At 43.0% G+C, this 24,834-nt stretch overlaps 2 protein-coding genes across 4 annotated transcripts in view; one reads left to right on the plus strand and one right to left on the minus strand.

Annotated features, from left to right (window-relative positions):
- Positions 1-366: 366 nt before the first annotated feature.
- Positions 367-20,969, minus strand: Trip13 (thyroid hormone receptor interactor 13). The gene is made up of 13 exons (XM_055597995.1): positions 20,849-20,969; positions 19,684-19,849; positions 17,131-17,260; positions 14,766-14,821; positions 14,053-14,143; positions 12,334-12,406; positions 8,124-8,187; positions 7,284-7,370; positions 6,935-7,041; positions 5,836-5,989; positions 3,306-3,418; positions 2,429-2,498; positions 367-1,279 (listed from the first exon to the last, which is right to left on the minus strand). Exons 1-13 carry the CDS (start codon positions 20,938-20,940, stop codon positions 1,190-1,192), a joined length of 1,293 nt encoding a protein of 430 aa, XP_055453970.1. The 5' UTR covers positions 20,941-20,969; the 3' UTR covers positions 367-1,189.
- Positions 20,970-21,147: 178 nt separating this feature from the next.
- Brd9 (bromodomain containing 9) overlaps positions 21,148-24,834 on the plus strand; it is a 27,505-nt gene continuing 23,818 nt past the window's right edge. For all 3 annotated transcript variants that reach the window (XM_055598001.1, XM_055598003.1, XM_055598004.1), the window contains exons 1-5: positions 21,148-21,280; positions 21,830-22,044; positions 22,246-22,378; positions 23,923-23,983; positions 24,485-24,629. In XM_055598001.1, coding sequence (XP_055453976.1) covers positions 21,229-21,280; positions 21,830-22,044; positions 22,246-22,378; positions 23,923-23,983; positions 24,485-24,629 — 606 coding nt within the window. In that variant the 5' untranslated portion in view covers positions 21,148-21,228. The remainder of the gene's footprint in view (positions 21,281-21,829; positions 22,045-22,245; positions 22,379-23,922; positions 23,984-24,484; positions 24,630-24,834) is intronic.

Consider the following 24,834-nt stretch of genomic DNA (forward strand, 5'->3'; position numbering starts at 1 on the left):
ATGGAATCATGAAACAGAGTAAGTCAGCTGAAAACTCAGAAGCACAGATTGATAGAAAGGATGCATAGAGAGAAGCAGGAAGTGGTCCACTGCTTTAGTCATAGTTCTAGCCCTAGCTTCCGAGAGGAAAGTGAAGCCAAAGCACCCATGGGAGCCCCAGGAAACAAAGAGGAGGGTAAAGTTGAGTAGTAAGGCAGTAGCCATGGCCTGCAGTGTCTCAGGGGTACTGCTCCCAAATAGGACTGGCAGAGTGAGTATGTTCCTGTCAATGACTGTATTGTGAGATCCTTGGAACATAACAATTTAATGTTGTGTGAATACACCAATCATTATTAGTAAAATTCAGCATTTGAAGTAGACATTGGAATAAAAATAAAAGTATTCTGAAAACAAGTTTAATATTAAAAAAGTTCTATGAAAAAACAGCACTCCTTTTAAAAGTAGCTTCATGTACAAAGCATTAATGCCAAGATGACATAAAACATGATATTCTGTGAGGTATAACACTTATTAACTTATATTTGGCAACATGCATTTTCACTTGAAATATGAGTAACATTAGTGGAGAAACAAGACACACATTGCCTACTTCACTTGGCTGTAGAAAGCATGCTTTGTTCCTGTGAACATGACATCTGATCACTATCAAAGAAGTCCTCACCTGCACCTGCATTCCTTTGCTCAATTTCTGTATCACAGAAACATGGCTTTCTCATCCATTACATAACATCTTGTGCTAACTGAGGCACAAGATATTATGTTGTGCTAACTGAAGCTAACTGGTCCCTTCTAGCTTGAGCGAAGGATCTATCCTTCAGTGCTGTAACTGCATTATGCCTCTTGTTCTGTGATAGCTGTTTTGAGCTCCCTTTATTTTAAACAAATTTTAACATCTTGTGTCTGACAGGCTAGAGTCAGGATGGGAATCAATATTTAGATGAGTCTTTACATAGATGCAAACAGAATTGGAACTATCTTTTTAAAACTGAAAAAGACAGGGAGTTTGCCTTTAAATATGCATTATAAAATAACACAAACACAGTCCTTCCTTCTTTTGACAAAGTTCACCATCCCATCTGTCTGCCTTGCAGACCTACATTGTTTAGAATAATCTCTAATGTGCACTGTGAGGTAGGTGTTATCACCTACTAGTTGTCCATTGAAAACCACAGATAAGGATGTCTGGGATCTAAGCTGAAAGCTTCTTTTTTTCCTCAAACTGTTTGTCCACTGCCAGAGACAGGGCCTGGAGGAAACCCTCGATGGTGACGCTGGGTGCCTGAAAAGATATATGGCCATTACTGAGTGGAGCAGGGCTTGAGTAGGGCTACCTGGCAGCTACCATCTGTACATTTGTAGAATTAGGAAGAGGCTCAGATCTATGTATAAACAAGCCCAGGACCAGATGATGTAATTTGCTATTTCCTGTTGGTTAGAAAAGGCTACCAGAGTAGGCAGGTAAGACCAGTAGTCATCCATCTGCTAAGAAGAAAGAGAAGCTATTGGGAAAAGAATGTGGGACCTTGAGGCCTGCCATTTTGGAACCTTTCCCAAAAGGCTCACCCGATGTCCTGGAACCATGAGGAGCAAGACTTGATGCTTTAGAACTGAGAATCACTGTACAGCTCAAAACCAAGCTCTCCCTTCTGTGCCAAAGCACTCATACACATGGCCCATGGGTGTTTCTTTGGTACTGAAGACCACACCTACACAGCAGCTGCCACTAGCCATGTAGAATATCAGATAATGGATTTAAGAGAACTGTGTGGCTGACAGGCTTGTGATGGGAACCTGGCCCTGGGCAGGTAAGGGAGTGACTCCAGAACACAATTGGTGTGAACAGAACCCAGGCTCATTGGTCACAAGTACTGAGGAGAATAAAGTTCCCGAACCATGGAACATGTGCCTGAGAATACTGCACATGTGTATGTGTGTACTTATGAACAGACACCTGAAGAGCCAATTCTTCCCAAGTACCCACTTGCTTATGATGGATAGTGTTGTTAACCAGACAGAGCCTAAAATCACCTGGGAGAGAGGCCTCTGGGTATGACTTTAGAGAATTATCCCAATTATATCAATTATGGCGAGCAGCTTGCCCACTGTGGTAGCATCACTACCTGGTTGGGGTCCTGGACTGTATAAATGGAAAAGGGAACGGTGCAGCACCATTTATTCACTATTCATTCTCTGCTTCTTGACTGTAGACCAGTAGCTAGCTTCAAGTTCCTGCTGCTTTGACTTCCATACCATGATAGCATGTACCCTTGAACTGAGAGCTAGAATAAACTCTTTCTTCCTTTAATTGCTTTCTAAGGAATATTTTATCACAGTAACTGGAAAAGAAACTAAGGCACTACCCCAACTCCTGTGAACAGTGTGGGTGAAGGACCTGGGTATCCAGTACACAGGGCCAAGGGAAGCTTACCTGAATGTAGAGCGCATGAGCCAGGAAAGGGAGTTTCCTCAGGACCCGGCCACTGAGGCCCTCACTCTTCCTGGTATGAAAATAATCATATTCATGGATGTCAATCTCATATACAAATGTACACAATTCAGGGATAATTTCCCTCTTTATGGTGAACCAGAGCTCAAAGCCTGGCTAAGGTAACCCAAAAGCATAGGACTCTGCGTGACCCTGGCTGCAGCTTTGGCCTCAAAGACTGTTGTTCCCTCTCCTCCTCAATACCATCTGTTATCTACTGAACGAAGTGCCCACCTGGGGGCATACGGTGTGGAGTAAGACACTGTGGCACAAAGCTGCCAGCAGAATACTCAATCAGGCTACCATGTCTTAAGTTGTTACAGACATCTGAGAACTGTGTTCCTCTTCTTCATTGATTTAAGCCTCTTCTCTAGCAACACTGCATTCTTATGCTAATCTTTCACTTAAAATCTTCCACATGCTTCATGGCTTCTTTAATAAGGTAAAAATTGGCCAGAAAGTGAGTTCACAGCAGGGACCCTCTGCCTCTCCAGCACTATCACACTGATCTGTGGGAAATAATCTATGAAGATAGCTGCCAACACATTGCCCAGCCGCTTCCTGAGCAACTATATGAATAGTCTGTTTTCTTAGGCTCTGTATCAAACTCCTACTTGCCTTTCACTCTGCCTTAATCACCAAAGTTATTTCCCTTCTCACTTTCCTTCTGTAAGTTGCAGCCTCTTTTGCAGACATGCCTACTTTTGCAGTTCCCTGACTGCTCACCTCCAGAGCCTACTTGGACCTCTAAAGAAAATCACAATACCTAGTTACCTCAGCAAATGATTTTTCTTGGATTAAAAATGACATCAGTTTGTACCTTGAAATTTCACTCAAAAGGAGGCTCAACTTTGACACATTATTTTCAACGAAGCCAATCATTTCCAGCTCTCGAAGGTTCAACAGCTGCTGACGAGGATATATAATCTGGCACTGGGGGTCAAAGGCAGAGTAGTTATAACAGAATCCATATAACACAAAGTACAAGCACCATGAGCAAAAGGGCCGGTAATTCCAGGGCTATCAGAAACTGTCATGACTTGGTATGAGTCCAAAATAATCACTCAAATATAGACACTAGAAAACAGCTCTGCACACTTTTAACATTCTTGCCTGACATACCTGTGTTTCTTCAAAGATCAGTTTGCAAATAATAAAACATGGCTCAGGAACCAGTCGCAAGCCATATGCTGGATTTCTAGCTAAGATATATCCTGGCTTCCTGTCAGGGCTAGGGGGAGTGGGTAAGGAGCAGTAATGGGTGGTATGAGCTGCTGCCTTAGTTACAGAAATATGTGTCAAACCTAGAGGAACAGAACTGGAATGCAGAGCCAAGCCCACAGCTGTCTTCAAAGGAACATTTCTCCCCTTCCCCTTTGGGCATGACTAGTTTGGCAGAGTGACAGACAAGGCAGAAGGTCCCTGACTCTCCTCACGGGCCACTTGCCTAGAAGCCAAGGTGTTCTCGAGGAGCTGCACTAAACTGCAAGGGTGGCACCGATGCGCCCACAAAACCTCCTCTGTGTACTCTGGAGGTTGGTGGCCAAAAGGAGACAGGCTTCTCTTTGGTATTCTTACCTTTCAGGTCCCCACAGCCAGGGGATTTATACAGGCAGGCACACATCACAAGAGGCAAGATTGCAAGCTCCTGATAGAGTGAGACCCAACTACATAGTGTCTGCCTTCAGGACCAGCCAAGGTTCACTATAGCACCTGCCTATCTTGTTCTTTCTTTGTATGTGCATGTGGTATGTTTGGCCAGATGCTGCTGTCTTTCTCATTAGCTCTCCACCTTATAGAATAAGGCAAGTTCTCACTTGAATCCAGGGCTCACAGATTTGAGTAGTTAGCTAGCAGGATTGCTCCAGGAATCCATCTCCTGACTCCTGGGATTATAGATGGGTGTGCCACGTTTGTGTGGGTGCTGGGAATCAGAACTCTAGTCCTCATGTTTGGGTGGCAGGCATTTTATCCAACAAACCATCTCCTCAACAAGATCTTAATTTTTAACAAAAGGAACAAAGTAAAAATCTCTAAGCTAAACTTCAGAATATTCCAGATTCATAGTGTGACAAGTGTCCCATTGTGAGGGCTGAAAGACACACCAAAAGTATCCTTGGCTCTAATATACCCAGCTTCCTCACTGGACCTACCCCATGTTAAACTCTTTGGTAGTAGTAAAGAATCTTCACAGAGGACCACTCCACACCCAGAAGCTAGACCAGGATGCCAATGCCAGAATAATGCTAACTTGAGCATGCTTATTGGGCTCCTGGCTGAGCTGGCTCCCTATTCCTGCCCCAAAGTGACCATGCCATCCTTGGCAAGGACAGCAAGGCCCAGCAAAGTAGTGACTTTATGAAGTGCCAGGCAGGATCTGTGAGGATAATTCCATTCTGCTCACTAAGGGCAACGATTCTACCATAATCATTATAAATATCTACTGTTATCTTGCTTGGTTACTGCCTAGGTTCCTTACACTCTAGACTCAAAAGTATGTATTGAAGTGGAAGTTTCTGGTTTCTTTGAAAACTCAAGTTTTGTCCCTACTAAGCAGGAAGTTGATAAAAGAGGTTTATAGCTGTTTTCCCTACTCATCTTCTATCTACTGTGGTGGGGGGAGGGGGGTGGAAGCAAAGTAAAGTAGGTTTGGTGAAAAATCTAAGCCTACAATGTTCTTGTAGCATGAGCTGTCAGATGCCGGTCTAAGAATCACAACTTTCAGTCAGTCATAGTTCTGTGAACTATGACCTGCAGTTAGTGTAATATGTGAACTGTAACTTTTAGTCAGCTGGTACTCTGAAAAGTTTGGCCTTCAGTCAATATATCCTGTGAAGAAAGACTTCCATTGTCCTTTTCATAGGCTAAGAGACTGGTAGCTTTCATAGTCCGTGGCTGGTTCAGAACTAGGAGGTGCTTCATCAACTGCCTACAGCCCTCTCACTAGCCTTCTACACATTGGTTCCTTAATACTGAAAATACTAGAATACCAGAATACCTAATACCAGAAGAACAGAAACATAATGAGCATGGTATAATGACATATATATGTCAACATATATATATATATATATATATATATATATATATACACACACACACACATGTGCTATACTAAACTATTAGTTTACAGGCTAATTTGAATTTTGTTTTTTTTTAACTCTTAAAGTAAATAAAGATTAAAAATACTGAGTTAGCAGGCATAATCTAGATGCAACATAACTATAATTTTCAATGTAAGATGCCTATGTTAAAATGCCTATTAGAACTAGTGTACATTAAGCTATGCCAATTAACTACTAACATGTAGAAATCTAGTAATGGTCAGGAGTGGAAAGAAACAAAGGCACCTTCATCAGTTCTTCTAAGCAAGAGAGGTAGATTCTGAAGATGGCTGCTGCAGAGGGGGGGCCAATGTATTGCTTGATGTCAGCTCTGTCCACAAAAGCCACATCAATCTTCTCAGTGATATTGGAAGTGGTTAGAATCACCACATTGGAATGCCTGTCATAGTGAATAGGCAAGAATCAGGTACAATGTGCTTTAAACCCTCAGTCCTATTCTGTCCCATGTGAAAGGCGCATGAGTAGGAGAAACAATAGGTCCATGAGTGAAAGAGCCTAGCTAGCTTTATTTGGGTGGTTGTGCTTTATGCCAGAGTAACCTTCCAACACAGCTTGCATATCCTGAGAGCACTGATCTCTAGTCAGGGAGTCTCCCTTGGCTTGCAGCAGGTCTATGATCAACAACACTCCCAAGGCCTCTGCTTCTAGAAAGCTGGGGTGTACTCTATTAGACTTCTCTCACCTCCTTCAGCTTTGGGGAAGATTAGTGCAACACTCCTGACCACCCCATCTATACAGCTTTAGTGAGGAACCTGTGGCAATGGAGACTATCAACTATCAGCCTTGAGCATAATGAAGGCAAATGGGACACCAGGAGAGGCGTCCTTTTGATTCCACATTACCTTTTAACTAATGAAAAGAAGACGACTGCCTTGTCTGGCAACGGGGGAGGCAAACAACATAACAGGGTACTCCAGGAAGGCAGGTGGGGGGATCTTAAGCATTATTGGGAGCTTAGGCAGGCAAGTGGGAAACCAATCAGGGGATGTTGGGAAGGAGAGTCTGTCAGTATGACAGAGATCCTGGGTAGTAGGGTAGAAAGCTGACCAGTTTAACACAGGACCTAGGCAGAAATGGTTTGGGGCTTAGTGTTCACCTTGAGTCTTAGTGTTTATATGGTTTATTATGGGAACTTGGCACCCAGAACAGGGAGTGATGCTGGAAGAAGGGCTGGTGAGGATTTCAGACAGGCTGTGAAAAGCACCTTTCTTGGAGACCCTGGCAGCAAAAGCCAAGGTAAGTGACTATAAAGTCATCAAGCTGCCTGAGAGCAATTTTAAAGCTATTTGATCATCATATTTCTCCATCACTACTCATGTGTTACCTTTTAATCTGATCAATTTGAGTCAAGACAGCATTGACCACACGAATAGCATCTGATGGCTCTGCACCTGCCCTGCAAGCATTTCGAGCAGCGGTAAGACTCTCCACCTGTGGAGAAAGAGCAACAGGTCAAAATGAAGAGTAACTGGTACTTCACAGACAGCTAAAGATAGCGTCAACTAAAACAAAACTAAACAAAACTGAATGTATTTATGTTGCTCCCTGCTCCTAGAAGCTCAATGAATGGTGTGTTAGGAAAAGATACACAGAAAAGAGCTTGCAATACAGCTGACCAAGTGAGAGAGATCAGGCAGTAGGAGCAAGAGGCAATTCAGGCAAAGACTGACTACCTCATCGATCAGCACAAACACCAGAGCTTCTTTATCATCAATCAAGTCCTGAATCTTCTGGAACATCTTAGTTACCAACTTGCCACTCTGAAACAAAAGCACTCTTATTAGTGATGCTAATTTGTAGTCAACTGTTAGGGAAGCAAAACGGCACCACAACTGTGGCCACCTCTCCTGACGGTCCCTCAGAAAACTCCCAGCATCAGACAAGATACAAAGATGGTTCTAAATATCACGCAAACACTACTGCATTCCAGGACATGGAGAGCTGAGACTGCGTCTGTTGTTGCTCAGGGTGGCACAGTGCAAGTGATCCCACTGATGATTACTTGTGAGCTTACTCCCCTGGGAACAAGGCAAACCACTGATAGCAACTAAGAAAGTGATGAGGGAAAATCACAGGCACTTTGTTCCCAGTTGCCTATACCTACCACAAGAGCATACTGAAATGAGATGCCTTGGGCATCCAGGCTTACAGGGGTTCAGAGCACCCACAACATTGTACTGGGGTAACCTCAATTCAGATTCAGAGTACATGAGCATGAAAGTTTCTTGGCAAAAAAGCGCAGTATTTGGTACTGGCTGAACATCTGGTGGGTGTCCTGTCCTGCCCAATCAGAGGTCCAGGATATGGCCTTGGAGGGTTTCTTTCCTCAATTTAGTCTACCCCCAAGTCCTCTAGCTCTGGAGTCCATCTCTGACCACAGTCAGGTACTTTGTTACGTCCTCATTTCATCTTCTTTCCAGAAGCATCTGTGTTTGGAATGTTTGGTCAAGACAGAAGACACTGTTTTCCGACTATGTCTGACAATATCAGTAATTAAAACATTTAACACTTACTTCTGAAAACCACTTAGAAAAGAGGCTGTGGCTGTTTATTTCAATCAATTGGCCATACCGGTACCTAAGATGATAAGAAAAGAGGTAAGGAAACTACAACTAATCCACTGCCTTTGACACAGCATTCCTCCATTGTCACATTCTGAAACTGACACCCCACTCTTAAGATATGCAGCTCCATATAATTATGGAGTTGTAGAAAACCTAATATGTTCCAATTAACAGGTCCAGATAAGAGTAAAACAAGTCTTCTCATATCCTCATTTGAATCAAATAGCAAAACCTCTTATTTATAACTTTTATTTCCAAAATAGCAAATAAAACAAAATAAAAGCATCAAGAAGTTTTGGCAGGATTGATACATTTTTTTCTACATCAAACCCCAAAGTGTGGTGATTCCTTTTCCTGGAAACCCAAGCCTTGGTGTACTTACAGGGTTAAAGCTCACTAATGCTGCTGATCAGAGAAAGTCTAAAATGGTAGTGCCCTCTACTCATAAATAGCACACACTCAGCCTCACTAAGCAAAGGGAGAGGAGCAAGTTCCTAAAACTACCTAAGTCTCTCCCCACCCGCCCAAACACACTTTTGAAGCACAGTCTATATAGCTCTGGCTTTCTTTTTTTAGGTAGAAAAACAGTTTATTGGGGGACAAACTGCTGGGCTGCATCTGGAATAGAGTAGCAGCCTGGGGGGAAGCAAGTGGATTTTATGATAGTCAGCAAGGTGTTTGAGCTGCTGCACGCTGTTTGGGTTACGTTGCCCCATCAGTTGTCATCAGAGGCAGAGACAGGAAGTGGCTTTCCTGACGAATAGAAACCTAAGGAAGGCTGAGTTTAGATTTCTGTTTACCCAATCAGAATCCTTCTGTTTACCCGAAATCCAGCCTGAGTTGGGCCCCAGGCTATCATCTTAGGACACTGTTATCAGCACTGCCATTTTGGGGCCTGTTTTGCAAACTAACAACAGGTAGTTGCTGCCCGATAAAGGTGCTGAGAATCAAACTCGGATCCTTCTCGAAAACAATACACACTCTTAACTACTGAGCTTTTCTCCCTAGCCCCACTGGCTAAATTCTAAACACTACATTCTTACAGCCATCTTCTATAAACCCATGTTTTTGTGTCTCAATGAAAATCTGGTGCAAGTGTTCATAGAATTATTAAACAGGCTTTATTTACTTTTATTTTCTGTGCATGAGCGTTTCACCTGCATGGATGCGTGTGTACTGAGTGGGCATAGTTCTCTGGGAGGCCAGAAGAGGGCATGGGTGCTCCAGGTCAGCACACGTGACCCACCTGGGTGCTCTACAAGTACTCTTGACCTCAGAGCCATTACTCTAGCCCCAGAGTTTTTATTCATAACTGTAAAACTAGAACTAGTTTGGTGGAAGCTGGGATACAACTCAGCTGTTAGTGTAGCTCTGGCTTTCTTAGAACTCTCTATGTAGATCAGGCTTCCCAGACTTCATAGCTCTCAGGCCACAGGTCCACAGAAGAATTTCTTATTTTTAAGGGCCAGCAGTGTTCCATTCTAAAACCAAAGCACCAATTACTTTTACTGCTTACAAAGCGCAGAGAAGGGTGAGGGTGTTAAAAACAATGTGACAAAGCAAAGAGACTGGGGCAAATATTAAATAAAATTAATTATAAATCACAATATTGGGTTAGAAAGATGGTTCAGTGATTAAGAGCACTGGCTGCTCTTCCAGAGGACCTGGATTCAATTCCCAGCATCTACATGGTAGCTCACCATGATCTGTAACTCCAGTTCCAGGGGATTCAACACCCTCACAGCCAAACATGCAGGCAAAACACCAATGCACATAAAATAAAAATAAATACATATTTTTTAAAAACCACTATATTTAACATAGCAGGAAGGAGAAATAATATTATATGTGTGTGTGTATGGCATTACTAACTCACAAGATAAATATAAATTCTCACATTTTTCTAAGTGAAAGCTAGATTTTTACATAACATTTTACCTTTCTGGTGTTCTATTAAACTTGCTTTTGGAGGCCTTTAAAGAAAAGATGCAATTTAATCTATTAGAATGGGGCCAAGTTGCTAAACTTAACTGGTCAAAATAAAGCATTCCTTGTATGTAAAAATACTAAGACATCTCTGTAAAGAAACAATACAGCTATACACCAGTGTATCTCACAGGAATCTTACTCATACTGGACTTAGCAGAAGCCAAACTTACCCTTTTTTTAGGCAATGAATAAAAAAATATGACATTTGGTAAGGATTTTGTTGGCTAAACAGGGGAAGAAGGTAACTCCCAAATGAAAGGCTCTAAGAGCTACCCTTGGTGTCCATCCAGGCCTCTTCCAATTAAAATTCAAGGGAACCTAGGCATTGTGGAGCTGAGGAAATAAAGGCTGGTGTTTGAGGTGAGGTATCTGTAGACTTAGGCACAGAGTTCCACAGGAGAAGAGAAAATGAGGAAATAAAGCCCTGAAACCAGCATGGGGACCCTGTGTCTTTGCTGAATACCAAGGCATTTGAGCAGGGAGAGTCCACAAAGCTTGAAGGCTGTTGAAGCTCACACAGGTTAGAAGAATCCAAGCGCCTATGGCCCAAATGGAAAGAGTATTGTCTTAACCTTCCAGGATCTCCTAGCACAGCACACACCAGGACAAAGGCAAAACTACACCCAAGCCCTTTCCCCAGAACGCTGAAAACAAACCTCAGAAAGACTACACTACGTTATAAGTAGTTGAAAAGGCTTCCAGAACTAAGCCAGCAAATTTAAAAGTAAGATATAAAAATCTAGATACTTTAACCAAAATGTTTAGCATTTGTGTTAAAAAACAAAACAAAAACAAACAGCTGACAGGAAGAATTAGTTGTTTTCATCATTATGACCCAATACTTGACAAGAAGCAAATTAAGGGAGAAGGACATTGTTGTTGCTCAGAGTTCAGAGAAACACAGTCGATAATGGAAGGGGAGGCATCATGGCGGGAGTGGCTTGGCCCATAGCATCAAACAGAAGCAGAGGAAATGGAATACTATGAATCAGTTTTTTTTTTTTTCTTTTCCCTTTCTATTCAGATTAGGACACTAGCCTAATGGCGTCACCCACATGTAGAGTAGGCTTTCCTTTCTTTGTTAAAATTTTTTGAAAACTCTCTCAAAGATAGACTGACAGTTATACTTTCTAGATGATTCCAAATCAATTCAGAGTGATAATAAAACAACACACATACCAAGAAGGAGAAACATGTGGCTCATAACTAGAAGAAAAGACAGTCAATAGAAATAACAATGCAATTGATACGAATATATGAAAAACATATGAAAAAAAGAACACAAAAAAGAATCAAAAGAAACCTTCAGAGAAAGAAAATACTATGAAGAAAAAAAGAACTAATGACTAGGTGTAAAAGCAGACCAGACACTACCAAAAAAATGCATGATCTTAAGGATGTAGCAAGAGAAACTGTTTAAAGTTAAGTGCAGCTATTTTTTTTAAAAGCTGAAAAAAGGAGAAATGGAGAGATGGTTCAGAGGTTAAGAGCACTGACTGCTTTTCTAGAGACCTGGGTCTTATTCCCAGGACCATATGGCTGGGTTTCAGAACTATCTGAAACTCCAGTTCCTTGGGAACACCCTCTTTTGGCTTCTCTGGTACCAAGCACACATGTGGTACACAGACATACACGCAGGCAAAATACCCATTCACATTAAAATAAAATAAATTAAAAAAAATTACTAAAAAGCTGAAATAAAAGGGCCAAGTATATGGGTGGTCTGTCTAACAACACTCAGCAAGCAGTCTAACATGCTGAAAAAACAGATTCCCAAGTAATGAGTTATCATCAATCAGTCTTCAAATTGAGGAAAACTGAGACCACAAACAGACAGAACTCAAGAACAGGTAAGTCCACAGGGACATCAATACTCTTTCCTTAGTAAATGGTGAAAGCACACAGAAAACCTGCTCAGTGTCTAGACCTGCCGCCCACGAGCAGAAACACCTTCCTTCCAGTACCATGTATGGCGCAGTGCCAGGCTGCCACCACCAGCCTCAGCATACTTTATGAGACTGAATCAAACTTGAGGCCATGCTGGGTATAGAGGAATCAGTTGACCTACACCCAAGGAGAAAGACCCAAGAATCATGACTGAAAATACAACAGTTTCAAATGTCACAAGTCCTGTGCCTGCTACTCTCCTTTTTGCTGTCACCAAAGTTACCTGCTTGACAGTCTGATGGTCAGTTTCTGGGCTAATGCCTTACAAAGGGATGTTTTTCCAGTTCCTGGAGGACCTGTAATAAAAGCCAAGGAAATACATTCAAGCAGGTGCTATATTACTTCTAAACACAGTTAAGTGCTATTACTGTTATCACTACAAGTATTAATTGTTAAGTTGTAGCTTAAAAGCTCTAGAGTCTCAGTATATAGCCATGACTGGCCTTCACCAATGTGGACTCTCCCATTTCTGGTCTACCAGCTGACATACTGCTCCTGACTCTTCTCTAGGCATACTGAATATACACCACACTTCTTGGTCCACATCTTGGTGATAGCAGCCCTTGTTTCCACATTTCCTCTATGAAGTCCACACTCATCACGGTACTTTTCAAAGGCCAAATACACTTTCTTGGTAAACAAAGACATAGAGTGCTAGCTCGTTAGGACCACTCCTGCAGTGGCATCTTTCACTGTAGGTACCTCAACGTGGCCCGCACCCTCATTAGACCACAACAGTAGTATTAGTTTAGACCTGGAATGTCATTTACACCCATTTGTTAAAGGTATGGTCCCCAGGGTGGTGCTATGGGGTGGCTGCAGAAAATGAGAGAAGTGAGGTTTTAGGTCATTGGAAATATGCACCTGAAAAGGATAGAGGGACCTTGGTCTCTTCCTTTTTCATTCTTGGCTATGACGTGATGGCTGTTTTCCCATGTGTTCCCCCTTGATGTGTCCACCATAGACCCAAAGCAGTGAATTTATCATGGATTGAACCTCTAAAACTGTAAACCAAAATACATTTTTTTTTTCTTCTTTGAGACAAGGTCTTACTATGTAGCCCTGGCTGGCCTCAAACTCTGAGATCTGCCTGCTTCTATCCTCTTAGGGCTGAGACTAAAGTCTACTATAGCATACCCAGTGTTTTGTTTTGTTTTGTCTCTTTTTTTAAGATTTATTTATATTTTATGTGTTTAAGAGTTTTGTTTTTACCTGCATGTAAGTGCACTATGTACACACAGTGCCTTCAGAAGACAGAAGAGGGTACCCAGATCCCTAGGAACTAGAGATATGGATATTTGTGAATTGCCCTGTGGATGCTGGGACCTGAATCCCAGCCCTCTGCAAGAGCAAGTTTTCTGAGCCATCTCTCCAGCCTCTTAAGCGATACTTTTTAACAGATCTTGGGCACTCCAGCAATCATAATTGGCAGAAAGAGGCTAATTGTCCCAAACAACTCCTTTGCTACAATGTAGGTACTATCTTTATTTTGCTCCATCTCTATGAAGTAATGGGGGTGGACTGGGTACAAATTAACAATTTCCTTCTAAAAAGTACCTGACAGAATTTCTTTAAACAACATGGCTTCTGTAGTCCACTCTCATGAAGTGAAGCAGAGACTATTATAAAGAAAAAAAGAAAAAAAAGAAAAGAAACTTGTTCTATCCTAAGCAAATATGTTCAGTTAGGAATATGGGTAATCATTTAAAACAAAACAAAACAAAAACTTAGAAGGAAGTAAACAAATTGACCCCAAGAGAAAAGTAAGCTAACAGATCTACCAGACTTTAGTGAACTGTATCAGCTTCCAGATAGAGAATTTCCAGTAGCAATTCTGACTCTTTCAGAAAATAACGAGCTATCACATTGTAAAAGGGACATAAATTGTTAAAAATCAATTTCAGGCCATTCACTTTGTCACATGAAAACCCGTCCACCTCACCGTGCAACAGCACCACCCGGTTCCAAGTGATAAGGTTGCTGTCCACATTCTTGTCTGAGAAGAGTAAGGTGGTCATCACATAATCAAGGAGCTAATATGGAAAAGCAGAAAGGCAGATAAAGCACCTGTAAGACAAAGGTTCCCAAAGCCTGCTGTGGAGGCCTGCTTCTGAAGGAGAAAGGGGCAAGAACAGTCTTGAAAGGACTATCACCTCCTGACACTCAGATACTCTCTCCCATCAGTTGCTATCATTCTAAAAGGCATCTTTAAAAGGTGATAAGGTAAAATACTTGTTGGTACCATTCAAGAGAAAAAAAGTCATTACTTTTACTTAGAATGAAAACATCTAATAAGATGCCCAAGGTACTTATCAGATAGAAAACTCCCTCCTTGGACACAGCAGAGCAGGTAGTGGGGAATGCACATAGCACATCTGGCAGGGCCTGAGGAAGTGCCTTGCAGACTCTAAGTGAAGGTTTCCTAGTTTGTCCCCAAAAGAGCTCACAGGAAGAATGTAATCCAAAATAAATTTCCATCCTCTTCTAGTCTCTGACCATTTCCTATCTAAAGGATCAGTTGGGGAACTGCTGATGGACTGGCATTCAGGATGTGGGCCACTGGTAGGGTTTCTAAAAGCATACTTGAAGCTAGGGACATGGAGAGGCTGGAGAGCAAGACAATATCTACATTCTGAAAAAAGTATAGCAACTTACATGTGATTTGACCTCCACATCATACACGAGGCTATCCCAAAGCCCGTGAAATTCAGCTGTCAAAGAGAATAAGACAAAACCTCAATTTTAGGAAGACTTTGGGCCCAATGCTTTCCATTGCTTCCAAAGGATCAAGACTGATACAGCAAGTGCACAGTGTGGAGTTGTTTTATTTTTTTTTCCAAAGTTCAACTTCTCTTAAAAGTAAACATCCAAAATAAATGCCAGGCATATAATTTTGAAAGATAAATGGAGTAAAAGGATTATTCTTACCAAGTCTGGCAGCTCAAGCCTATTAATCCCAGTGACTTGAGAGGCTAAGGGAGGAGAATCACAAGTTTAAGCCCTGCTAGGGTTAAGAGTGAGTTCAAGTCCAGCCTGAGTGAAATTCTATCTCAAACAAACAAACAACAAAGAGGATTTATCATGGAGCTCAGAGACAGACTACACATCTATTTTATGTGAGGCCTTGCATTTAATCTCCAATATAAGAGAGAAAGTGAATTACTCTTTCATGTTTTGGGGACTAATGCTTTTAGAAATGAATTCTCCCCACTCTATTGGCTGGCTTTCACAGTGCTAAAAGGTTCTAAGCATGTGATTGCAAGAGATAAGTAATCAACAGTCTTACACAGCTATAAGCCCTGGAAACTTCAATAATGACTGGCCTGGCAATGTATGCCCACTGGTGCATTAATGGACTAAACATTACAGGAGTAATCAACCACTTTCTGATTGGCTTTAAAGCTCAAATCACAGGATGCAACTCAACCCTGGTATCATTAACTGGACTAAAACTCCATGGCTCAGCGCTCATCAAGGAAGGGAAAAACATTTGAAGAGCTAGAATTAGTGGATGTTGCAGCATAACAGTATTTGTTGGATATGGCTCATGAAATTCCACCCCTGTCTCTGAACTACTGGCAAACTGATGGCTGCTAGGGGAAGGAGATTCAGTTTTCTTCAGGACTGCAAGTCCAGCAGATACAGCACAAAGAGGATCCAATGGGGGGGGGGGGGAGAGTACATGATGTTAGGAGGCAAAAATGATGGTGAGGACAGGGGAAGAATAGAGGGAAGGGAATGGGAGTTGATTTGATAAAAAACCACTCTAGACATGTAAGAAATATCCAAGCACTAAAAGTTTTTCAGAAAAAAAATTTCATTATTTTGTTATTTCTGTTATATTCTTTTAGTTTCTCAGGGCTTATTATTATTATTATTATTTTCACCAGTTCCCTGTTTCTAGAAGAAAAGGCCCAGGCTACTGGTCTATTTATTTTGAATACAAGCCTATAAATTTCCTTTTTGGGCCAGGTATGGTGGCACACATTTTTGATCCCAGAACTCAGAGAGGCAGAGGCAGGCGGATCACTGTGAGTCTGAGGCCAGCCTGGTCTACAAAGCAAGTTCAGGACAGTCAAGGCTACACAGAGAAACCCTGTCTCGAAAACAAAACAAAATCTTTTTGGGGCTAATCTATTTCCATAAATATTGGTACACTATATTTTTGTTTTCACTGAGTGATGCAATTTATATTTCATCTTAGACTTGCCTTTTAAGCTATGTATGATATAAAGTGTGTTTTAAACAAAACAAAAAACAAATGAGCTCTCCTTACACAGTAAGAAACATAAAACTAGGGACTAAATTAATAATCCCTGGAGATCACCTGTTGGAACTCAGTAGCAAAGTCCCCAGAGAAGCTATAGCAGGCAAGGACTGCCCACTAGGGGAGACCAGTTAGGCAGGGATAAGGAATGCATGTGACATCCTTAGTCAGATACAATCTCTGAGGTACTTGTCTAAAGGAACAGTCTCAGCCCAGAAATGTGTTCCTTCCTTTGCAGTCACCATCAATCAAGTCTGTAGTATTCCCTAAAGGCCCATGTGCTAAAGGCTTGATCATCAGCACAATACTCCTGGGAGGTAGAACTTTAAAAGACAGGGCCTAGGAGGAGGTTTAAATGATGTCATCCTTAAAGAAGAGAGTGGGACACAGGTCTCTTGCTCTCTCCCCAGCATCTGGCCATGAAAAGAATAGGCTTTCTCTGACACCCTTCCCTCCCCTAATATTGTGCTTTGCCTTGCTAAAGGCACAAAGCAATGGAGCCACTCTTTCATGAACTAAAACTGTAAGCCAAAACAAACCCTTCTTATAGGCTAACTGTCCTAAGGATTTATTATAATGGAAAGCTAACACAGAGATATCCTTTTCGTTTATTTCATAAGGGATAAAGCATTCTAAAATCTTACAAAACCAAAGAAACAAATCTTCTCATTAAGTGACTTGACATATCCCAGGTGTCTTAATCTTCTGACTGGGGCCTCCCTCCACCACTACCCATCCATCAGGAACAGGTACCTGCAGGCAGAACCCAGTGACTTGCCGCAATTATATTTTCTGTTTCTTCATCCAAATTTTCACTGCTGGGTCCATCTTCATTCAACTGGAAGATGTGAAGTGCAATGGTGCATGTACTCAAATCAATGGGCTGTTGATGAGGGGAAAAAAACATCTTTGCAACCCAGAAAACACCTTCTTTACTTCTATGATATATGCTGAAGTTCAAAGTAAAGACCAAAAAAATACTATTGTTAAAACTAGTTCTCAGATTAGATTAAAAGTCTAGCATTTCACTTCTGATCTAGAATTAGCTCTTAAGGGATTTATCAATTTCTCTCCTGTAGGCTGTGACACTCCCTGATGACACCCTAAACAGGGTTTCACTACGTAGGGCTGACTGCCTGGAACTCCTTATGTATACCAGGCTGGCCTCAAATTCAGAGATGGAACTGCTTCTGCCTCACAAGCACTGGGATTAATGAGATGTGCTCCATCATTTCCAGCACACCTAAGTTTTAAGTGATTTTTTTTTTTTTGCACTATTATAAAGTTAACAGATGAGGGAAATGCCAACTATAAAGAAGAAAGTCCCCTACAACCAAACTCAGAAGTAGTACAGTCACCCATATGGGCCTGAGCAGAAATGGCTTTCCACGCATCCATAGTTTCCTTTCTATTTCTTTTTCCAGTAGGTCATCTTTATGTCTGACCTTTATTTAGAATGGCCAAATCCTCTATAAATCAGAGCAGAGTCTCAGTTTCAAAATTAGAAATAAAGTGCAATCTCACCATGACATCATGTCAAGGCAAGGATACACACATTGTGATTGACAACTTCAGCCTTCACCAAGGTAATGCTGTCAAGTATGGCCTGAGAGACTAGTATCATCCCTTTTCTAGTTTACCAGTTCAGTGTTACCTACTTCAAAGTGGGATACTAAAGAAGTTATCAGTGGAGGACTTGGGTGGGTGGGAGGGATTAAATGCTGTATCTTGAAGGAAACCTACAAATCTAATGTACAAGTATCTTACAAAAAGTATTTCCCTCACTTGCTCATTTATTATTCACTGTTACTGTCAGTGTCCTAGATTTGGACACTGGAGAAAATTCAGATTGGCCCTTGTTTTCATGTGATACATCCCTGTCTTTTTGCTTAATGTTCTGTCACTACAAGCCAACTCAGTCTAATTTTGTAATTTGCCTTCCTAAATCTGGATTTAACTATGTAGCAAAGAAACCTAAGTATTTATAGCTGGATAGTATCAGGGTATCAGGGCATTATCAATGGGAAGCTCAGCTTCCACCCCTCACTCTACCAACAAGACAGTCACTATGAGAAGGACTCAGCAGGTCCATGAAGACCTGGATGTCCACCTCATCAAACAGCAGCAAAGTGTTGGAATGGCCTACCTTTTCTTTCCCTCTATAGAAAATGGCCCAATGGGGGCTTGATCTTACACTTCATTTAGAGGTAAATAGGCTATGCCAATCTGTGCCCCTTTTGTAGGATAAAGGCCATGGCGCTATGATGAAAGAGATCTGCATTTTTACATTAGACCTTTACATTACAATGTGAGCCAGTGCCTTACTTTATCATGTCACACCAATAACCAGGAAAATAAATTAGGAAAGTCAACCAACAGTTGAAAAAACATGGACACTGAGGTGAATGATATGCTATGTGAAAGTTGATGGCTACAGTAGTCTTATAAGATGGGTAAGTTGTAAAACTGTTTTTATCATAGTTTTCAAGGTTATCTGTACTTTTTTATTATTAGCCTAATTTATTCCCTAAATCCCTAGGGCTAGTTAGTAATTCATTAAACTGGCAATTTCTTATTTAAATGATCATGTTGTATTTTCCTTCTGAAAGTAATAGATTGTCTTCGTGTACTGACATATTTTTTTGCCAACACAAAGTTCCCAATTTCCCGTAACTGTAATCAAAAGATAGTGGGCAAGTCAGTCTGTATACAAGATGAGATGAAGAACGTCCATAAAGCAGGCCCATCTTAGCCAAGTGGTAGTGACACACACCTTTAATCCCAGCACTCAGGGAGGCAGGGCAGGTCAATCTCTGTGAGTTCGAGGCCAGCCTTGTCTATAGAGTGAGTAGCATGATAGTCAAGGCTACACAGAGAAAACCTGTCTACACAGAGAAACAAAAAACCAAAAAAAGAAAAAAAAAGGAAGGAAGAAAGAAAAAACAAACAAACAAACAAACCAGAATCATCTCATTTCTGTAACTTCCACATAACCTACTGTCCTAACATACTCCCAAGCACATACCTGTTCATCGACAGAGTGGGATACAGGTACTCAGACACGGCCCATTATTCTATAGCTCTGTTTTCCAACTGTCAGATTCCCATTCCTGTTCCCGGCTCTGTCAAGACCATCCTGACACACAGTATCCTTACTCTAGCACGTAGCTCCAGTACACATAGCTAAAGCTTGGCTAGCTACCCAAACCAACAGATAGGCAAGTACCTGCTATCAAGATCAATATTAGTTATTTATGACAATTGCTTCATATTCCCTAAAGGCTCCACTGTAACCTAGGAATTTACCTGAGGGTCTTTAAGCTTTAATTCTGTGTCAACAATAGACACTGACTGAACATTTCTTGCCAGAAAAGGCTCATCAAACTCAGTCCACGTGTAATCTCCAAACACAACATTATGCCTGTTGAGCAGCTTGTAAACACTCAGCTTTATGTCTTCTTTTTTTGCAGTGCTAGAAAGATAGATAAAACATACACAAGTTTTATTTATGTATAAGAAAATTGTTAAGAAAACTTAGGTATGTTGGGGCGCAATTCTAGCATGCAGGAAGCTGAGAAAGGAGAACTTGTTTCAAAGAGACACACACACATATCCCTCAGCCCTTACACGTACATAAGAAAGTCAGTCAAGATGACGCTGTCAAGTGGACTGTCTAGAGATCAACTGCAGTCATACCATCAGCCTCCCTCAGCGCATTATAAAAAGGGGCCACTAGTTCTCGACAAGCTCCTATTAAGATTAATCAACATTCAGTGTTCGGGACAAGCCTAAAACATAACAAGCATTCAATCTATGTTAGCAGCCCTGTTAAAAAAGGGCTGAAAGTGCACAGCTGTAGGGTCTGACCTGGAGAAGCACATCTTGATAACAGGAAATCCACTACCAGATTCAGGCTTAGCAAACTAAATACTTATTCACCTTGTTCCACTGACACTCTATTTTCTCGAATGCCTGACTGGAGATCACCTCTATCCCTCGGCAGGTGCAGTCCTACTACGTGGAGTTCATCATGTCATTGTTAGACCGTGCTCCACAGGCTTGTCACTTGAGAGCTGTGGGGTCCTGCCAGATCGCGTGGGATGGTGGTAGGGTCTGGATGGGATATGCAGTGTTGTTGGGGGGGGGGGGGGGAGGGGGGGGGGGGGGTGTGGAGGGGGGGTGGGGGGGGGGGTGCAATTCAGAGTGGTGTGTGGTGGGATGGAGTCTCGTGTAGGGTAAAGTACGGTCACGACGTTCCGTTCGGGTCAACTGCGGTGAGGTGGAGTCGAGTCTGGTCATACCGGGTGGGTTAATGTCAGGAGGCTCGGGTCATGCGAAGTGGGGCCGTGCTGAGGGGTGAGACGCCGTGGGGTGGGATCCTGAGAGGCAGGGTAGGTAGTGCCGTTCGGAGTCACGCGTGGTAGGGTCGGGCCTGGTCTCGCCCCGCGTGGTCGGACTCCACATAGCTCACCTTTCGCTGCGCTGCAGAACCTCCACATGGACCGCGGGTGACTCGACAACGCAGGGAAGCGCTTGTTTCAGGTCGCCCACAGCCTGGTCCATGGCGCCGCCGCCGGGAGCCAAGGGAACGCGGCCGGAGTGAGGCCGCGGTCGTCGCCCCGCGCCCCGCCGAGCAGCCTCTTTCGCAGTGGGAGGATCCACTTCGGCGGAGTCCCGCTCTGACCCACTTCCGCCGCTCGTGCCGCGCCCCGCCAAGCTTCGAATCTGCCGCGCGCCGCGCACCGCCCCCTGACACCGGAAGCACTCGACTGTGGCTGGGCGGCCACTTCCGACTGGCGCAGGTCTGGCTACCGACGGCCGCTTCACTCCGGATCCGCTGCCATCGCAGCCATGGGCAAGAAGCACAAGAAGCATAAGGCGGAGTGGCGCTCCTCGTACGAAGGTGCAGAGCCCGCGGGCGGGGTCTAGGCTGCCGGTACTGGCGGGGGAAGGCCTTCCAGGGGAAGGGCGTGGTCAGCGCTGGGCGGGGTTGTGGAGGAGGTGCCTGAGGCGGGCAGGTCCCGTGAGAGGGAGGGGCTTAAAGCCAGGCCGCAGGCCGTCGTGGGAGGAGGCGGGGTTAGGCTCTGGATCACTGGAAGAGCCCTTCAGCTTCTTGGGTCCCGTAGCTCCTGTGTACCTCCTGTCTGGCACCAGGAAGACTGTAGCAAAAAGAGGGGCTTCCACAAAGGAGTTGGGTTTTGGCTCTCAGGTCGGGTTGATGTACTTTCTCCTGGTAGGAAGGACCCTCTGAAAATCCTCAGTGATAATTATATGGTTTGAAAGAGAGCACTGAACACAGCCCTGTTAGTTTGAGATTCCATCTTTTCCCGTGGTTTTGACAACCCCTTGCCATCTAGCTTCATTAAGATCAGACTCTCACACTTGTGACACCCATGGGGGTGCAGTAGTCCCACCAAGCATTTTGCAAGTTTGACCCACAGTCTGTGTGCAGATTACACAGACACACCACTGGAGAAGCCTCTGAAGTTGGTGCTCAAGGTGGGAGGAAGTGAAGTGACAGAGCTCTCAGGATCTGGCCACGACTCCAGCTACTATGATGATAGGTCAGACCATGAGCGGGAGAGACACAGAGAAAAGAAGAAGAAAAAGAAGAAGAAGTCAGAGAAGGAGAAGCACCTCGATGAAGAGGAGAGGAGGAAGCGAAAGGTAAACGTGCAGCGGCCCAAGATGGGGCCCTAATCATCCTGGCCATACCTGGACCAATGCTGCAGTCCTGGGTTTCCAGGGAGTCATCGGGTGATGCCTGCCAAGTGTGGGTCTGGGGAAGGCAGAGCTGTGCAGGGCCTGCAGCACCAATCTAAACGAGCTGTGGCTGTTCTGTGCCCTCTGTTCTTTGATAACCAATAGGAAGAAAAGAAACGGAAGCGGGAGAAGGAACACTGCGACTCAGAGGGAGAGGCTGATGCCTTCGACCCTGGAAAGAAGGTAGAGGTGGAACCACCCCCAGATCGACCAGTGAGAGCCTGCCGAACACAGCCAGGCAAGACCTTGTTCCTGGGCATGTTTCCTACATTGTCTATAGCATGGTCATTCAGTTGTTGGGGTGTCTTTCAAGCTAAGAATAGGTAAATTCTCTTGAAGAGTGGTAAAACAGAAACAGATGCCATAGAGAACGGCTGTCCCACAAAATCGACACTATTTTTATTTGGTTGGTTGGGTTTTGTTTTTGTTTTGTTTTCCCTCAAGACAGGGTTTCTCTGTATAGCCCTGGTTGTCCTGGAACTCAATCTGTAGACCAGGCTAGCTTTGAACTCAAAGATCTACACCTGCCTATGCCACCTAACAGCTGGAATTAAAGGCGTGCACCACTACTCCCAGTTTACCTACAGTATTTTTTATCTGGTTGAACTTTACCAATTTTTAGTCTGGAAGTTTGGCTTCATTTGCTTTACTATTCCAAACAGAACCATCAGGTTAGTGGCCCTATATATGAGTCACATAAAAAACACACATATCATGGAAACATGGAAACTTGGGACGGAGAGACCCTGACATAGGCTCTCATGTTCAGTGTGGAGTTATTTAAAATTACCTCAAGATGGCATGTAGGAAGCTAGAGGTTTTTGTTAAATTTCTCACCTAGGTAACCCTTACCAGGGATGACATTTCAGGTATAGTCTCATTCTTGGCTCTTGGATTCTTTGGTTACAAGCCTCCCTGTATAGGACTATAGACTACATGCAAAGAAACTGAGGAGGCTGGTGTTGGGACATGGATTATCAGAAAAGCTAGTATTAAAATCAGTTGCCATGTGATTGTGATGGCTTACAAAAGAAGTGTTCATGCCGCCTCAATCTCTATGGTGATGTTTTTCTCTTTAAAATTTCCTCCTTTGACTGTGGATTTGATCACCCCTGTTTTAGCAGGGCCCCTTGAGCTATCTATTGTAGTCCTTCTGTGAAAGGGTCCTGTTTGCTAGTGCTCCTCCTCCTGTGCAGCTCACTGTCACAGTAGCTCTCCAGGAAACAACAGCCAGGGACTGTCTTCAAACGGGCAGACCTCACTGAACCTAACTGACAGAGTGTAGTCATTGTGGCCTTCAGAGGGATGGAAGAGGTTAGCGTTGCTTTGGGCATTCCCCAGACAGTCAGGAACTTTGCTATCAGACTGATGTGAGCTCAGAGACTCAGTTGATACCCACAGTGCTCATGAGATCTGTGCATGTGTATTACATGTCTCTCCTGCTTAGCAGATAAGAGCCCAGGTACAGATAAACGGTGAGAAGTCTCAAGTAAAGTGCTGACTAGGGAGTTCAGGATCAACGTACCCCACACCTTTGTCTCTTCCTATCTTGTAGACTGGATTGCGGTGAGAACTGGAAACAGTCTGATCCATCTTGAGACATGCTGTGTATCTCTTTGCAGCCTTTGGATGCTGCCTTTGTTGAGGGAGCTGTGCCCAATTCTTGTTTGGGCTTCAGATACTGTGAAGTTCCACAAGCAGATGCACATGGAACTTTCTAATGAAGCAAATGAAGTCGTGATGTCTGATTTTTATTTTCTTGCTTTCTCTTTATAAACTCAGCTGAGAATGAGAGCACACCCATCCAGAGGCTTCTGGAGCATTTCCTCCGCCAACTACAGAGGTAACCCTGTGTCCCACCTGTTACCTGGCACCTATGAGACAGACACCCCAGCTTCTCTAGAGGCTCTAAATCCCATGGTCCACCTCCTGTCCCACACAGGATACCACCATTTTCTCCCTGTCTTGAAACAGTTTGAGCCTTGACTCCCACCCAATGCCACCCACAGATGGACACTTCCCCTTCTCTAGGCATTCCCAGTTGAGCAGGATGTGGGCAAGCTGGGTGCTTGTGTGCTGCATTCCTCTCTCTTCCTCATCTGAAGGTAGTGTTGTGCTACTGCTTGCAGAGCATTGCCTATCAGGAAGAGCTGGGACAGTGCTGCTTTTATTGCATGTAAAATATGTGTTAGAGCCTTAAAAAGGCATACATGTTTTTCCCTGAACTTTTAAGAAGCAAGTTTAATTTTAGTCAGTAATATAAATTTTTGGATTATAAAAATTTGTATCACTTAGAAATTTAGGCTTTTTGAGTTTTTCACTTCAAAGCTATCTTTGCTTTCAGAAAAGATCCTCATGGATTTTTTGCTTTTCCTGTTACGGATGCAATTGCTCCTGGGTATTCAATGATAATAAAACATCCCATGGACTTTGGCACAATGAAAGACAAGATTGTAGCTAATGAATATAAATCAGTCACAGAATTTAAGGTAAATGAGTTTCACTTTGCAAAATAATGTTTATAAAACTGTATGTATGCATGGTCACATAGTAAATACTGTACACAAGTCATTTTTATTTGTTTTTTTATCTCTTCTAGATGTATTTTATTTTATATGTATTAATGTTTCATCTATTTACCTCTATCTATCTATCTATCTATCTATCTATCTATCTATCTATCTATCTATCTAT

The sequence above is a fragment of the Psammomys obesus genome, unplaced genomic scaffold, assembly GCF_907164565.1.
Source record: "Psammomys obesus unplaced genomic scaffold, mPsaObe1.curated_primary_1811, whole genome shotgun sequence".
In the NCBI taxonomy this organism is placed as follows: Eukaryota; Metazoa; Chordata; class Mammalia; order Rodentia; family Muridae; genus Psammomys; species Psammomys obesus.